At 30.7% G+C, this 17,298-nt stretch overlaps 3 protein-coding genes and 1 non-coding gene across 5 annotated transcripts; 2 read left to right on the top strand and 2 right to left on the bottom strand.

Moving 5' to 3' along the window:
• Positions 1-1,213: 1,213 nt before the first annotated feature.
• On the top strand, positions 1,214-8,665 carry LOC126843400 (protein scarlet-like). Its single transcript, XM_050580931.1, has 14 exons — positions 1,214-1,451; positions 1,794-2,001; positions 3,180-3,228; positions 3,293-3,342; positions 3,408-3,541; positions 3,657-4,048; positions 4,997-5,156; positions 5,615-5,646; positions 6,006-6,111; positions 6,180-6,404; positions 6,806-6,929; positions 7,020-7,125; positions 7,206-7,300; positions 8,029-8,665. The coding sequence occupies exons 1-14, from the start codon at positions 1,443-1,445 to the stop codon at positions 8,202-8,204; spliced, it is 1,866 nt and encodes a 621-aa protein (XP_050436888.1). The 5' UTR covers positions 1,214-1,442; the 3' UTR covers positions 8,205-8,665.
• Positions 8,666-9,628: 963 nt separating this feature from the next.
• LOC126843409 (uncharacterized) lies at positions 9,629-13,605 on the bottom strand. Of its 2 annotated transcripts, none has more exons than XM_050580950.1 (5): positions 13,443-13,605; positions 12,606-12,720; positions 11,648-11,770; positions 11,321-11,565; positions 9,629-10,197 (listed from the first exon to the last, which is right to left on the bottom strand). In XM_050580950.1, exons 2-5 carry the CDS (start codon positions 12,696-12,698, stop codon positions 9,804-9,806), a joined length of 855 nt encoding a protein of 284 aa, XP_050436907.1. In that variant the 5' UTR covers positions 12,699-12,720; positions 13,443-13,605; the 3' UTR covers positions 9,629-9,803. The 2 variants fall into 2 exon arrangements, with proteins under 2 accessions (XP_050436907.1, XP_050436908.1); XM_050580951.1 differs by having other exon boundaries at positions 12,606-12,708.
• A 1,158-nt stretch (positions 13,606-14,763) lies between these two features.
• Positions 14,764-14,882, bottom strand: LOC126843847 (5S ribosomal RNA). Its single transcript, XR_007686493.1, has one exon. It is a non-coding gene; the product is annotated as a 5S ribosomal RNA (ribosomal RNA).
• A 799-nt stretch (positions 14,883-15,681) lies between these two features.
• On the top strand, positions 15,682-16,938 carry LOC126843419 (40S ribosomal protein S21). The gene is made up of 4 exons (XM_050580962.1): positions 15,682-15,849; positions 16,006-16,141; positions 16,724-16,779; positions 16,867-16,938. Exons 1-4 carry the CDS (start codon positions 15,800-15,802, stop codon positions 16,874-16,876), a joined length of 252 nt encoding a protein of 83 aa, XP_050436919.1. The 5' UTR covers positions 15,682-15,799; the 3' UTR covers positions 16,877-16,938.
• The last annotated feature ends 360 nt before the right edge of the window (positions 16,939-17,298 follow it).

The raw sequence follows: 17,298 nt of genomic DNA, 5'->3' as shown, positions 1-17,298 counted from the left end.
AACTTACCGATGATCTCTTAACTAATTATAAGTTAGTTTAAGACCTGTGTCGTGACTCGTGCATTAGACCAACGTACCTATTGAAAAAATGTGATTGATTGTATATTCTCCCTGATAGATACACTTGACAGCTTACAATAGTGTACTTTGGAATTACCCAGTTTTAACATCCGACCGTCTGGAAGGAAGATAATCTGTCTTTTTATAAGATTTAAATTTATTTCTAACTCATTATACATTATTTAACCTACTTTTAATTTTCCACTAAAAAAAGTTTTAGCTCGTAAATCCTAAAATAAATTTGTATAAAAAAATGTCTCAAACCAACAAACAAGTTTTAAAACCAATAAAATACGACTTTCTTTGTACACATCTTATTTGAAAAATATAATCGGATCTAAATTTTCTCTTTAAATAATCAGTTGGCAAATCCTATTACAAAAAAACTTACCCAAGTACAATTTGAATTTATTAATGAGTCCTAAACATAATTGAACACGTTGTTTATTTAAACTAGGTCTTGTTATCATCTTTTGGGGGAATTGATGCAGTTCTTTTTCATAACATGACTGGACTAATACATATATTATTGTTTACAAAATACAAATTACAAATATATGTATTTATTTATGTAAATGGTTATAGGCTGTTTCTAGATTCCCTTAATGTCACGTCAAAATATGTAGACTCATAATTTATTATATAATATTATAATAATAGCTAATAAACGAGTCTTTGACGCTTAATAATAACTGTTTGTTGATTATATTGGCATTTTTATGATCATCAGTTATTATATAGTATTTAATATAAAACTAACAATTTATCATTCAATACTATTTTCTTATATAAACATAAATAAATATATATATATATGTGTGTGTGTTGTTGCGTATAAACGCGTTGTGTGTGATGACACTAAGCGAGCAATACACGAAGGGAATGTTCATCTCAACGCAATATTTCATTTGAATAAATTAAAACATGATAATAATCATCATGAACCGACGGTACAGTATATGTACCGTATACATTATTATACTAGGTAGGTACATATTATATTATTCCGTAGCTTATCGTTGTCACTTCGGATATTCATAGGTTTTCCAACAAATCTAACCGGTTTGTCTTCTCTTAACGTTTACCTACCTTCCCCAAAGTGTTTACATATTGTATATGATAAAATATAAATAATGTATATATTTGTTAGTAGTCTTCAGTGGCGATGCGTTTAAACTCCACCGCAGTTGTTGATGCCTGTTGGGCTGCGCCAGTAATACAGTTGTGTCCGTCTGATAACGTCGAATTTTTGAATTCGCACGCCAACACAGTTACATCATATTATAGCAGTTTGTCTAAACACCCGTCGTGTCGGTATAGCCTAAAGAGTATACCACCTGTTATTGTTACATCTACCTATTAAATACATTAAACTATACACCATGTCACCCGTGAGTAACGTTTTGTTATTATTATTATCGTAACAATTAATATCGACGGCATAAATGCACTCTTTTTGGGAAATCGATTCAAGTGTGGACAGACATCTATATAAGTTATCCTCCTACACACCGTGTACACATTATCGGAAGCCGGAAGTTCATAGTTTTACTGTTAGGGGACTTTCACACATTTTCAATCGTATCGTTTCTGTAAATGTTTTTTTTTAATGCACTTAGGACATCATCTGTGCACAATGCCGTCGATATACATATTACAACATCGTTCACTATTACAACCGTTGTTTTTATACTAATATTATACTTTTTTCCCCTTGGCCATATTTCACGTAGAAAACTCCTATGTTGGACTTGAGGTACAACGAAATGTGGAACGACTGGGACGGGTCGGCCGGCGATTTTGGAGAACCGGTGATTTTGGAACAGCAGCAACACGGTCGTCTGGTGTTGTCTTGGAAACGGTTAAACGTGCGGGTTACGAAGAAAACACACAGGCTCGTTAAGCCGACAAAATTAACATCCAAACAGTTATTGTTCAACGGTGAGTTACCACACATGGCCGAGATCGATAGTGGCTTTTGTTGCTGTTAAATGAAATAATATATTTTTTTTAACAATAAAAATTACTCATACACACATAAAAATATTGTAAGTAGGTACAGATTGGGTTAAAGTTATATCCTATAGGATAACGCTTACGCACAACTAAGTATGAACCGGTTGACGCATTTCTAGTACCTACTATATTGTTTACAAAATATACATTACTCCATAAATAGTTATTGTAACATTACAAACGAGTGCCTGACGACGAAAATAATTGCTCGATCAAACCGAATAAAAACATTAAGAATATTATGTTGCATAACTTATGGACAAACGTAAAAGCGCAATGACTGTAATTAATGCTTGATCGCACAACACTTTATTGTTTCTTTATATACTAAGACGTAGTAGTATTTCAATCAAGAATCACGATTTGCCGCTAATGACACTAATAAAAAGTTTTGTGCAGTCCGGTATTATTATTATTATTGTTATTTAAATTTTATGAACATATGGCTTCAATTGATTTGCTTTAAAAAAAGTGTACCTATACTAGACGAATCTATACTTATATATCAATTATTATTATCTCATTTAAACTTTGTAATTATTGGTACGTTTTCGGTTCAAAAGAGCTCTATTACATTATAGTTGTTAAATGTGTACTCTGTCTCTACAATGCTTTGTTTATATTAGGCCGATTTGGCTCTTATTGCAGAGTATGCCTATTGTAATGAGTCCTATAACAATAATCGGGAAGTAAATCGATTTGATCTACACCTTAGAAAACTTTTTTGAGGCAAAAAAAAATCCAATATTTTAAAATTAACTTTTTTTTTTATTAAACAATTTTCTTTATTTACAATCTATACAATTATATGTATGAACAGCAAGTCTGATGACAAAGATACAGTGACAATATTCAATAATGTAGGAATAGAAAGTGCTGAGTGCCACATGACCAGAATAATTAATGTATATGCGTTAAGCAGGTCCCTGGGCCATTGCCTTTTTAGTCTTCTAGGATAAAATTAACTAAAAAAAACTTGACCTTTACTGTGTTTTAGCTTTTTGGGCTTATCTAAAAACTTTTTCTGAACTCCCACAGTGTGTTTATGCCTGAAATAGTATTTATATGACTAATTAAACAAAATGTGTTTCTTATCTTTCCAGTCAGTGGCAACATAGAAAGTGGAAAACTTCTAGGAATCGTGGGGCCGAGGTTTGTATAATTTTCGTATAGCATTTATCATAATACTAAGTACTAACATCCGTTTTAAATTTAGTGGTTCGGGAAAAACAACCTTGATGGCCACTATAAGTCACCGGACAAAGGGTATTATATACTGTGAATGCATATTGAACAATCGTGATAAATTGTATACCTATACTTTGTTTAAGGAAATTTCGACGGTGAGCTTTTACTAAACGGCCAACCCGTGCCAGAAGAAAACATGATAAAAATATCCGGTTTCGTTCCTCAGCAAGACCTGAGCTTTGAACAGTTGACAGCTCTAGAACATTTAACATTTATGGTCAGTAAAAGTGGAATTATATACTATTTAATTAATTTTTAAAAACGTACAGCTTTCCGATTATATATGTTAATCGGGGATAAAAATGTAACAACACTCTTTATTTCTCATATAGGCCAAGTTGAAAATGGACAAATGTACTACCGCAATAGCTTTGGCCGCCAGAATCGAATATTTAGTGTCGAAAATAGGGATGAAAAATTTTTTAGACACTCGACTGACGTACTTGTCCGGCGGCGAACGCAAAAAAGTCGCATTGAGCGTTCAGCTGTTGAACGATCCTCCTATACTGTTTTGCGACGAAATCACCACAGGCCTGGACAGTTACTCGGCTGCACACATAGTCAACACTTTGAAAAGCATAGCCCGAACTGGTAAAATCGTCGTTTGCACAATACACCAGCCCGCATCCGGCGTGTTCGATAAGTTTGACGACGTTGTGCTTCTGTCCAACGGACGATTGGCGTACCAAGGACCCGTTTCTTTAGTAAATCAGTTTTTCAAAAAGTACAATAATTATTGCATTTATTTCCTATACCACGTTAGCCGTCGACTAACAACTATAATATAGTATACAGAGGGATGAAAACCAAAAGGGTATAATGTAAGTGACCATTTTTTCATTAACGAATTTTTTTAACCAATCATTATTTACCAACGATACCTTTTTTCCTTCACAAACAACAACATTAACAAACCAAAAAAATATCATAAACCCTTTCCCTTAGAAGGGATAGAATTTTTTTCTTTATTTCACTTTTTCAAGCAAAGTTTTAGAGATTTAGATCTGAAAATTAGACCGAAGGTAAATCTAAAATGGAACTATAACATATACAATTTTCTCAAAAATCTGTAGTCAAATTTTTTTTTTATTAAGGAAAAACCCCCAAAAAAGGGTAAATTTACACTTTGGCCGTAGTCAGTTTCTAGGTTGCTATGTGTTTGTGTGAATCAACAGTCAACAGGTAATGAAAATATTTTCATTATATTGTTAATTACGATTTATGGGTAACTATGACAGTACATTTTTGTAGACAGACGATCAACCCTTATCGTATCCACCCTGCACAAGACTAAATATTAAATTTTAAGTACATTATTGCTGGTCCCACGATATCTTCTGAACCATTATAACTAGTTTGAACGTACTATCCACAGATTTGCATTGAAGCGTTTATTTAAAAGTGATTTTATCACTTTCAGTTATAACAAAATCTGTAGACCTGTGACCTCTCCGTCCCCACTATGCCCCGACCCCACTGTACTGGCTTTTTTATCAATTTTTTTTAAAGTGGTATTGAAGAAAACTAGTGGACATCACCACACTTAGGACAAAAGATTTTTTTTTGCTCTCTTATAAAATGTTATAAAATCGGTTACACTTTTGGTTCTTATCTGTTCGTATGTCTGTTTACTTTGCATATGTACCGAATACCAATTTAATATTACAATTAGGTTCGATTACACGTGCCCGGATATGTTCAACAAAGCGGACTTCGTCGTGTCTATTCTCAACTCGAACGAAAAATCAATCAAGAGCAACGTCGACGAAATGTGCAGAATATCTTCCACCGAATATGAAATAGATTCAAACTACGATTCGTACAAATGCAGCGTATGTGTAGCATTATAGTCAGTGTTTTATTAAAAAAAAAAAAAAAATAGGGTACTTGTTTCAAAATGTTAATTATTCATGAAATAACGAAAATATGATACACACTGCATGCATGTACCTATATTAAAATTCTGACCTAACCTAACCTATACCTTGATTCTAAAAGCGCCGATCTCACTCGCTCACCAACTTTGACAAATTACATTTTTATATGCCATAATATTCTGTAGTATATTTTGGACAAAACTCTTTATAATTTGTTCAGTTTTATGTTGTGGTAATTTTTTAAATAACATCATAAATGGCGTCTACCTAATTTAATTTAAATGTATTTAGTGATCGAATTCGTTTTTATCAAAAACTGACGTTTGCTCTTTTAGACCCGAGGTGTATGTATAATACATATTATGTTATAAACTGATAATTCGATTATTATTATTTTCAACTGTTTTTTCTAGATGCAATTGGAGTATCAACAACTTTTGCACCCGTAAGTAAAATTAAAAATGTAAACCATTGGATCAATTATAAATTAACCTATAATATTCTTCTATATAAGTATTCTACACAGTTAGCACCACTAACTATATCTATTGGGATTTTTTATGCATTATAACCTTAACGATCCCACCTTTTTCAAAGTTTGACGTGTTTACGATACAACTATTATTAAAAACGTCTAAAGTATCATATTCGTATCACAAATAAATACGAGTTTATAAATTTTGTTCCAATTGTTCTTACATTTGACATTTGTACATACAAGTTACATTTTTTGCTCACGCTGAACTCTGAATGTATAACCTTAACAAGTGACATTAATTATCCTAATATTATTGTAATATGTAGCGAAAAACAACTATGGATTACACAGCTCAATTTAGTCTTGGGTAGATCCGTGAAATGCTTTTTAAGAAGCTACAAGGCCAAGATTCTGGAACTAATAACGTTATTGGTAAAACCCCGATATTGGCCAAACGAATGTATGTAAGTTCACTACAAGTATTATATTTTTTCTTGCAGTTTTTGGGACTGTTTATATCTACGCCGTACGCAAATTTGAAGTTTGACACAAAAGCCGTGCAAAACTGGCAAGGGTTCTGGTTTAGTTTTACTTTATACTCCATGTTCCATTATTGGTACTCTTCTATGATAGCTTACCAACTGGAATTCCCTATCGTCCACCGAGAAGTCAGTAACAGCATTTATTCCTTAAGCGCTTTCTACGTTTCCGAGATTGTCATTACGGTTAGTATACAGTCTATTGTCAACAGCCCGGTGTTATTGAAATATATAATATATATATATATATATATATATATATATATAAGAGTTAAAAAGTTAGAATGATAATGTTATACATTATTCTCAATTTAATGAAATGTATGCGTTATCATTTAAGTTTTAAAAGTTGCTATAAAAAAAACCAAAGTCGAGAGGGGGAAAAAACAAAATGTGAAAAAATGAGATCACATTGTATAAAAACGTTATGGAAAAATAAATTCAGTTTCTTATTAAACCCTATGAGATACTGCGCGAGTGGTTCGTGATCGTTAAATTTGACATGCCGTTATTTTTGTTCTTTGTAATAGGATATTTTTTGAAAAATTACCACTTGTACCAACTTCTGTTTTTTTTTCTTCTTTCAGCTGGTCTGGACCATCGTCGGTGTGTTAATGTCCACTTATCTGGTCTTTTGGATAGTCGGCATCGGTTATAATTTTTTGCAAGTGATGACGTTCTTGATCATCATGTTGGCGGCCAGATCTTACGGTGCAGTTTTTTTTTTATTATAGTTATTCGCATCTATGGATTGCTAGTGGGATAATAAGCGAATTTATTATTTTTAACATATTTTTCCAGGCAGCGTTCTATCTGCTTATTTCGAGAGACTCGAAACTGTAGTCATGTTCTCGTTAATATACGACTACTTGGCCGTACCCCTCAGCGGCGCATACATCTCACTCAGGTGCGAGCTATTAAAAAAAAAAATACCTATTCAGAAAACTTACATTAGGAATCGATTTATTAATATTGTTTCTGTTCCAGTTCCATACCGCTGTACTACCTAAAATATTTTTCATTATTTTTTCTCGCTTGTGAAGCGATGTCTATTCTACAATGGCGTGATAACACATTCATACGTAAGTTCCCTATGTTATTCTTTGTATTATTATATTTTTTGACTTGTGTCACGAAATTACTGTGCAGTGTTGCGTGAGCATATCAATTAAAAAAAAAAGATCAGTTATTATAGATTTTAGTCAAGCCGGGTTTTACCTCCAGGTAAAATTCTAAAAACTAAGAAACAAACTATATAAAAATTAAAACATTATCCAGAATTTGCCAAAATTTAAACGTTTTAAACGTTTTTTTTTTAACTTACCTAAAACGATTGCCCAATTTTGATAAACATTAAAACAAGTAGTATCTAATGCTATTTTTTAATTGGGGAAAGTCACACCTCTGGAGTAATTCTAGGTCGCTTTGTACGGTGGAACATTAAAAATACAAACTTACTACGTACTTTGTACGGTGCGAATTAATTGAAAGTTTATTCAGATATCAATATTGAAATTATAAAGTATAGACTAAAAAAAAATTTGTATAAATATTGACTGATTACAGTATTAGGTACAATGTAACAAATAAAATTAAAAAATTCGCAAATAGTTAATTTTTTTTTCTTCATGCCCGCGGTTACATAGATAAAAAAACGTTTTTCTATATTGTTGTTCTTAGATTTTTGTCCAATCATCTAGCTAGAGCACTTGTGCCATCCTCCCTTGAACGGCACTCTTCTAATAATGTTATCCTACCGTCATTGTTGGTCATGCAAATTGTATTTGATTTTATTTACATATTGCTACAGCATGTCTCAATATCAACAACTGCTTACACAACGGCAAAGAAGTGTTGTTGAGCTACGGATACGATATCGACCGGCTCAACGTGGACTTGATCTTGCTATTTGTTTTCTACATAGTTTCCTACGTACTCGGCTACTACGGCATATTAAGGAGGACCAAAAAACAGCCTGCTTATTAAACAACAGTGTTTGGTTAGGCGACCATAAAATTCCGTATTTATTCCAAATGTTAATTTTGCGTTTATAACAAAAAATCTTAATTGTTTATCTATCAAATCGCTTGTAAAACAATTATTACTGCGATATTCGTCGTCGTTTAAAATCCAGACATCTGGTTGCGTTTTAATTTGATTTAAAAACGATGACACCTAAAGTAAAATAAAATTGTCTTAGATCTCGAGCAGTCAGTACGTTTTATGTAGCCAAAAATTTATTTTAGTGTTGTCCAATAGACATTGCCACCATTGTATTTATACGCGGAAGTGCTAAAACATTTAAATCCACAGCTGTTATTTTTAAAGCATTGTACATATTTTTTATTCTACATAAATTATGTCTTTATATTATTATTATAGTCGGTTTATTTTTAATTATTCGTGTTGACATCGTTTGTTAAGTGTGTTATTAATTATAAAATATTTAATACTACTGTACATTTATTAATTTTATAAATACATTACGATAAAGCTCAATTTGTTATGTTGATCAATTTTATATGTACATAAATATTATTATCATGTCCTTATAATACCATTCACGCTGGTGACATTATACTATAATCATTGCTTTGTCCTTCGAGATTTTTAACAACCTTTTATTGAATTCAATATAATTGATACATTTAATGATGAACATACATTTTTTTTTGGCTTGATATCGAAGTAAAAAGTAACATCAAGACTTGTATATACAATACCTTCGGAAAAGTTTTTTTTCAATTTCGTTATGTAGAAAGTCTATTTTCATTTAAAAAATTCAGCTTTTTGTAATTAAATAAATTTAATTTGTACATTTTTCCTTATTAAAAAACATACTTTTTCACATAAAAAAAGCAAAAACTCAAAAATCCGTTTCTTACATAACCTAGTATAATAGCCAAAGAACTCCTATATCTCTATTATAGAATTGAAACCGGACTATCCTAAGTTGATCACATTTTAACTAGCTTTTTTTGGTCTAAAATAAGCCAAAATAGGTATAGGTTATATTACAAATAATATGCACTCGAATATATTTGAAAAAAAACTTAAATAAAATTATGGACACATACGGTGTATGTGTCCTCACTCATCTCCACAAACATTTTATAAAAATATTGTTATGTATAGCAAGTATATACGTTGCTTATCTTCTACAATATATATGTATATATATAGCAAGAAGAATAGGTATAATAATAGCTAAATGTACAAATATTTATGATAAGTTTTAATGAATAAAATATTATATAGTAACGGAATGTCAATAATTTACAAAGTGCAAGCCTCCTAAAGAGTTATTTTTTTTTACTTAAGTGTTATTTCGTTTATGCACGGTAGCCTATTTTACTTTTTTACTATTTTGACATTTACCTAATTTTATGTTTATGATTACTTGTAATAAATGAAATCTTATTTTTAAATGTATTTTAGTTCCACCATAGCATTATAATTATTGTTAGACTGGGATTTCAATTCCGTGTTATGTGTAATACGTTGCTTTTCTTCTGCAATTTTGCTGGCATACAATTGACAATTTAAAGTATTTCAAGACTAATCCGATTGTCACTACTAATCGGGCTACCGGGGTTCGAAGAACACCACTCGTTCGGATTTCCTGTAACCGATTTTTCGGGCCATTTTGAGAGACGCGACGTTGTCTTCGTCTATGATCCCGTGTGGCGAAATGCCTCTCTCGCCCATTTCTTTGGTAACGGCTTTGGCAATTAGAACGCCATACCCATTGTTCCTGCACTTGGGCAGCACCATCACTGTGGTCACGCCACCGTAACTTCCGCACATTCCCCACGCCAGCAAGTCGTTGTTCTGCCGGTCGAAAACACCCAAACCGAAGTTCAAGTTAATCGTGTCCCAAACGTCGTATTTCGAGTACACGTCGCCGTGGGTCCAATGTGAATAAGTGAAATCCACGTGGTCTTTGTTGAGCGGACCAATAATAACGTCTTCGGGAACTCTGTAAGAAAAACAATATCAAAATATGCAATACAACAGTCGGCGGGCCATAGCCCTACGCACACACGAGGCAGAATTAGCAATTCTATCCAGGTTAAAAATGTCTAAGTAAAAAACGACCCGAGTATAATAATACGCCCAAGTAATGTCTATAAACAAAAAAGCCAAGAGGAAAACATGTCCAAGTACCAAAAAGTCCAATACATTTGTAAATAAAAAAAAAAAGGTATGTGACAATTCATATAGGATATTATATTTTTATTAGGTACACAAATTAAAATGCGGTTTTTAGAACTCTCATTTATATTGCTTAAATTTAATAATATATATTCTTTAGTATATTATGTATTTAAGAATACTATTTTCTAAGTAAAACTAACAAGACGTAGAATCGTCGTCTTTAGTATAATTAAGATATATTTTTTATGAAAGTATGCAATATAATATTATTGTATATTAACACTGCAAACATTTAAAATTTAATAAAAATATCATTATTTTTCGATTATATTGATCGATGTTTAGTAGAAAAATATGGACTAATAGATATGTTTACAGTTTACATGTATAATAATTTATTAATCAAATGTTTTGTAGATTTGTTTGTATTTGAACATTTTTATTTGGTATTTTTTAGGAACAATATTTAATTTTACTTTTTTACTGAATACCGTAAGACAAAGTAATTCACAACTAAGTCTTTCTTTAAGTCAGAAGAACAATCATTTTTTTTTGTGAGGTCTAATTTACTTGCGTTGCATCTTAATCGAGATGAGAGATCTACTAAAATGTATTACACAAGGAAGGGTAGGTTTTTAGTTTTCAGAGCGTATACTTTTACAACATAAGATATGGGCGGGTACCCGTGGCCAATCATTACCATTTTTATTGTCACAGAAAGAAAAAAATAATTTTTGATATTGTTGATACAATAATTATTATAGAACAACCTTTGTAATTATGCTAAATTAATGATTATTGATAATTTCAGTTGCAAGACCAAATTCGATTTTAGAAAAAATCGAGAAACTAACAAAATAAGTAGTAATTAAGTAATCGTTTCGACATTCAAAGATATGCTACTTGTATGCAAAATTATTTACAATCAAGTTCAAGGTACTTACTTTAGTTCTAAATTGGCTGCTTCGTTTGCTGGCATCCAGTGTATTATACACGGTGCGTATGAATACTCGTTTGAACATTTCAATCGAATTGTCGATTCCACGATGCCGGTTATCCTTTCCAAGACGGCTTGAAAGTAAGGTTTAGTTTGCCAATTGATGACTTTAGTGTTGCGCAATACCGTTTGTAGTTGTTGCTCGTTCCCGGGGCTCGTGTACGGAACAAAAATAGTTGGATGCTTGCCTCCCTAGAAGTAAATTTTAATGTACTTTATCTTTTTCGGCATTTGGAATTGACTACTTAATTTGGATTTGTACAATGACACTCACGGGTTGGTGGTAGATGCCGAGAAATGTACCATTATCAATGTCGTTGGGGACATAATACAGTTTGTAAGTGGAAGCAGCATTTTTGTTATTCCATTTAAACCCAGTTTTGATAAAATAGTAGACCTGTAAAAAAAAAACAATAAAACCGTGTAGTATTTTTTTCCAATCCATTCATTAAGTCCTCATCTGCAGTTTTGGACAGATTACGAAGATCGTAAAACTTCATTGACTTTATAAGAAGAGATCACACTAACTTCTTCTTGATTTGTTGTAATTTAATTTTTTAATTTGTTTAGCTTATCTAACCGTACGCAGCCGAGAAGGTATTTGTATAGGTATCGCTTTAGAATTTGGTTAAGTAAAAATATTGATGTACATTTTCAATTATATCTGCATTGTAACTAAACTCATCAATGAGAAGAATGTGCAGGACACTGATGGTCATTGATTTTCTGATAGTTTTTATGTCCTTTAAGTCATTCGATTTTAAAGTAAGTAAGTCTGATTTAACCATCGTTTATAGCATTACAAATAATACAATAGTTTTTAGTATAATTTGAAAACAATTTTCAAAACCCTACCGATTTTATTATATTATATAGTAGTATAATAATACTATTTTATTCTTAAGTTGATGAATAAATAACAAATTCAAATTGATTATTTTTTTATACATACAATAAAATTTCGATTGGAACGTTTAGCTCCCTTAGCCTACCCCCTGAAGAATGGTTTGTTATAAAACCATAACATTTTTTTTTAATGGGTTTAGATAATTTTTTTTTTATAGTTTCTGCAAAAAGTACATCGTTTTTGGATTATGAAATTGAATATTTTATACAATATTTTAATTCCATCGATTACAACTTATGGATATTTGTAAATGTTCAATTTGACGCGATTATTAAAATTGTAGAATTTAAAATTTTAACAATTGAACAAAAAGTATGATACGTACATTAATACTGTTAGGCCAATCCTTTTTCAGGACTTTGTCGCAAAAATAGTCCATTTTGTCTTCGGGCATTTCTTCCAAATAATCGAACTCCATAGTGTTTTGTCTGTTAACAAAACTAAAATAAAAAATATAATATGCTATAGCGTACGGTGAAAGGTAATAGAATGGTAAAAGGGAACGAGTGATGTTTTACCAAAAAATTGTTTATGGAATATTTTATACTTGGAGCATATTTTGTCAAAAATTAATAGACCTTCTCTTCTCCCTACCAAAAAAAAAAAATCAGACTGGAAAAGAACTTAGCAGTGTGAAGATATCATAGTTTAATAACATGGTGGGTAAAGCCTATAGCATTGATTATGTAATAGAAGTCTATTACATAATCAATGCCTATAGTGTACATTTTTATGGTAATTTAAATTAAATTACACTACAATTGGTGAGAAAACGCATTGTTATCGTATTAAAATATTATTATACCTAACTCCGAAGGGAATGTATTGTTTATTATGGAAAAATAAAACACTTAGAAAAAATAAGATTTGTTTTGTTACAATCATATACAGGGTTAGGTAGGTTTAGTTGCCTATTTATTTATTGAGGTAGGTAGCTAATAATATTTCAAAATAGCTAACTTGAAATAAGATTTGTGTTGTTATACATAGATATACAAGGTAAATAATGGATATAAATAACCATTGTCCATTCAAAAATATTTTTTTAAGGATATTATTTAAATAAATATTTATTTTTAAGTACAGAGGCATGTAATAATACTAATTAGATGCAAGATAGTCCACATATTTTTTATCGATAAATTTTCTTAAATAACTATACCTTTACACTTTGTTTAAATACTATACACTAATATATAGTATAATGAGTAATGCGAGAGGAGATTCAGTATTTGAACAATAAGCACCACACAAATTAATTAAATGATTAACACACTACTTTTAAAAAATACATAATAAACAGTGTGACATAAACACTAGTATAACTGAACGGATAGAATGATCCGCGAACCCCTAGTTAATATGTTATTTATATGAACCTTGCAAGGTTGCCCGTTTGCTTACAAAAACAACTTTGTTATTGCTTAATTTTTCCTTGACATAATATTATTCCACCACTTATTTATACTTGGGACTTTTACTATTGGGAAAAAATCATTAATTTTAATAATTATTATTTATGAATCATTCAATTTACAAGATCAGGAGTTTTTTTTTATTACAATATTTTCAGGGTCGTCGTTACTATTTGTGTGGTTGTACTATATAGTCGCGAGGCCCTAAGGCCTAATCAAATGCACTTCCTACCCCTAACGACGGCCCTGAATATTTTAACTACATAAGTCTAAGTTGAATTAATAAAATACGGCTCAAGTCATAATTTTTGAGACTTAAGTCTAAAAAGCGAAACTCTAAAGGGCTTTTGGGCAATTATCTTATTATATAAAATAGTGAATACTAATTAATGGACAAAATCATAAAGAGCTCGTTTTTATAGTAACTAAGCAATTTTTTAATAACATATTGAATCAATAGTTTTAAATATAAATATATAATTTTATATAAATAGAACAGAAGAAAGTTTTTTGAAAAGTAGGTATTTTCATAAGTACAATCTGTGATACTGTATGCAACAAGCACACACATATTATATGTATGGCATTGTCGAATGGCAAAGTAAAAAAAAAAACTGTTTCACATACTATTTAAGTGCATACAATTTAATGTTATGTAAAGTATTGTTACATGTTATAGTTTGGAAAAAAAAAAAATAATAATAAAAATAATGCTAAATATTACAACTGTAAGGTGGAAGTATCACCGGCGATACATTTATTAAAGTCCCATTTAGACTTTTTTAAATAAAAATGACAAAAACTATTTTTTAGTTTCTATTAATCCTTTTAACATTTCAAATCCATTATGGTGAAATATAATTCATGCATTGCGGGGTTCAAAAAATTGCTTTCTACAATTAGGTGAAGCAATGTAATGTTATGTAATTTTCAAATTATTATAACTGCATAGGGAATGTATCGTATGCAGAAAAATAAAATACCTAAATAACTGTCCATCACACTTTTGAGCATCAAAGTTTCTACAGAGAGTATATTTAAATAAAATAAGAAATCCCCAAAAAGAAATGCCAACGGCACGTAGTGTTCCCAAGCGGTCACCCATCCAAGTACTAACTACGCCCGACGTTGCTTAACTTCAGTGATCGGACGAGAACTGGTTTATTCAACGTGGTATGGTCGTTGGCGAAAGTATTAAGTAAAATTTACTATACTTAAGACTAAGACGAGGGCAAGTAAATAGTGTTAATATTCTTTCCTAATATTTTATATTTAATAATCTAGATCACTAAGTTTAAAAAAAAACTTGAAACTCAAAAAAGAACTTTGTTCATGTTACCGCCTTTTCAAAGTGCTAATAGAAAATGTTTTCTACTTGAAAATTGCCTATACCGAACGCCTTAAATTGTAATAATGTGGGGAGTCCTGAAAAATAAACAATTAAATTTATACCTTGAAATTATTACGGCCAATTTCGATTTTTGGTTTTAGATATCATTTACAAAATATTTTGTATTAATAATGAAATCTAAAACTAGGTACCTATCCCACAGATGCTTTCCAGTCGTAACAACTCATAAATGATCCATATAATTTTATATAAGGTTTATTAAATATAACATCATTTACATTATGTAATATAATGTATGCACGCGTAGAGTTTTTAGTAATATTAATTATCTTTATTATTTATGTTCAGTCAGACATAAATAAATAATCGTCGATGACAAAAAATTAAATTAATTCAATGTTTACATCTGAACGTTATGTAATGAGTAGATTTAGATTGGAAATATTGGTAAACTAATAACATTTATTTTATAAATCAATGCTAATAATAATTGATGACAATTTAAATTGTAGCGCCAACTCATGGAACATATTTGAAACGGTGAATGGAAGTGAAACATTAAGGTTAGCTGCAGTGAACACTATCCAGAGAGATTATAAGTCACGTTGAAATAATTATTTGAGGTTATGTGTATGTGTACGATATCACGGTTCTCATAAACCTGATCCGAATTCTTTTTCTCTGGTCGCCTTGGGTTCTTTTTTTGAAATTACTATTCTATTTTGATTTGTCAAATCCAAAAAAACTTTCAAAATGCAAAACGACGCTGGAGAATTCGTAGATTTGTACTGCCCCCGAAAATGGTAAGTTGTTTGCATTGTATTATAGTATGATTATAAAAAAATTGATTGTTAACAACTATGTCACATGGTGTAACAAAGTATTATATTTTTTTTAAATGTTGATAAATTTAAAATTATTAAATTTAAATTAAATTAAGTATTTCTTTTATCGTACAGCTCTGCCAGCAACCGCATCATTCCGGCTAAGGACCACGCTTCTATTCAGATCAACTTGGCCGAAATCGACTCGGCCACTGGTCGCATTACTGGAAATCACAAAATTTTCACCATCAGTGGAGCTATCCGTCGTATGGTTGGTACTCTTATGTTTATCGTAAAGGCTAATGTATAAATTTTGAGATTGAAAATATTGCTAAAATAACACTGGAGCGAAACAATTTTGGTTTTTTTCCTGTGTATTATCGCTAACGTTTTAATAACTTTATTAAACTGCGTGACTGTTATCTATGATAGGCAGAACATTTACTTTAATGATAGCCTCTCATTTGGAGTCAGTCCTTTCTGTATTATATGAACTGTATTGTAAAAACATAATAATAGTTAGCTTAAATTGCAAAAAAATACATGAATACAATTTAGGTATTGCCTTATTTATAGTTATGATCAATGAATAAGTTTAATTGAAAATGTATTTCCTATTAATAAAAGAAACCTCATACTTTTTGTTCTATTTAACATAATAATTTGACATTTACTTAATCAATTAACCATAACCAAATTATAGTATGTTAGCTATAAATTCTAATTAACATTTAAACTGGTATTTGTTAAGACTATCTACTCGTTTTTCACGCATAAATGGAATATTTTTTGTATATTATCTACAGTCTATTTTAACAATTGAGTTTGCTTATATTTTGTTATATTTTTCCAGGGAGAATCTGATGATTGTATAACGAGGTTAGCTAAGGATAATGGGATTGTTGCTAAGTAAGTACAAAAAAATAACTGAACCAAAAGCTTCTAACAGTTTTATTCTACGACTACTAATTGTAATTTGTTTTAAATTTGTTACAGGAATTTCTAGGGTACCTAATATTATGTCATATTCATTTCGACGATGTGAATAAAAAAAATGTTGTATACATATTTAAAGTTGTTTTGTTTATTTATTTATTTTTATTGACAATACAAAGCATGTTATATTTGTGGTTTGATAAGGGGCCTCGTGACTGTCGATTTATTAAGGGACATTGTATAGACAGCTTGTCACTAAATCTTAACATTTATGCTAAACATTTTAAACATGTATATTAACACAGAAAGAAGGGTTGTATTTTGATATTTAATTATTTTTCTTATAGACTTGTAAAATAGACTTGTTTTTTCTACCATTCTGTGTTCCAATGAAGTCCATAAATTCAGACTCCATGGCAACACGGGATGAAGGAAATTCCAAGGGTCTTTTTATGCCCAATTTTATCACAGTCGTTAGGCCCCTTAAGGTTA

Source organism: Adelges cooleyi, unplaced genomic scaffold (genome assembly GCF_023614345.1).
Source record: "Adelges cooleyi isolate 19-005CV unplaced genomic scaffold, UGA_ACOO_1.1 ACOO_flye_CR_arks_rails_tigmint_CR_PRNA_574, whole genome shotgun sequence".
NCBI classification, from domain to species: Eukaryota; Metazoa; Arthropoda; class Insecta; order Hemiptera; family Adelgidae; genus Adelges; species Adelges cooleyi.
This window is presented reverse-complemented; position numbering and strand designations above follow the sequence as displayed.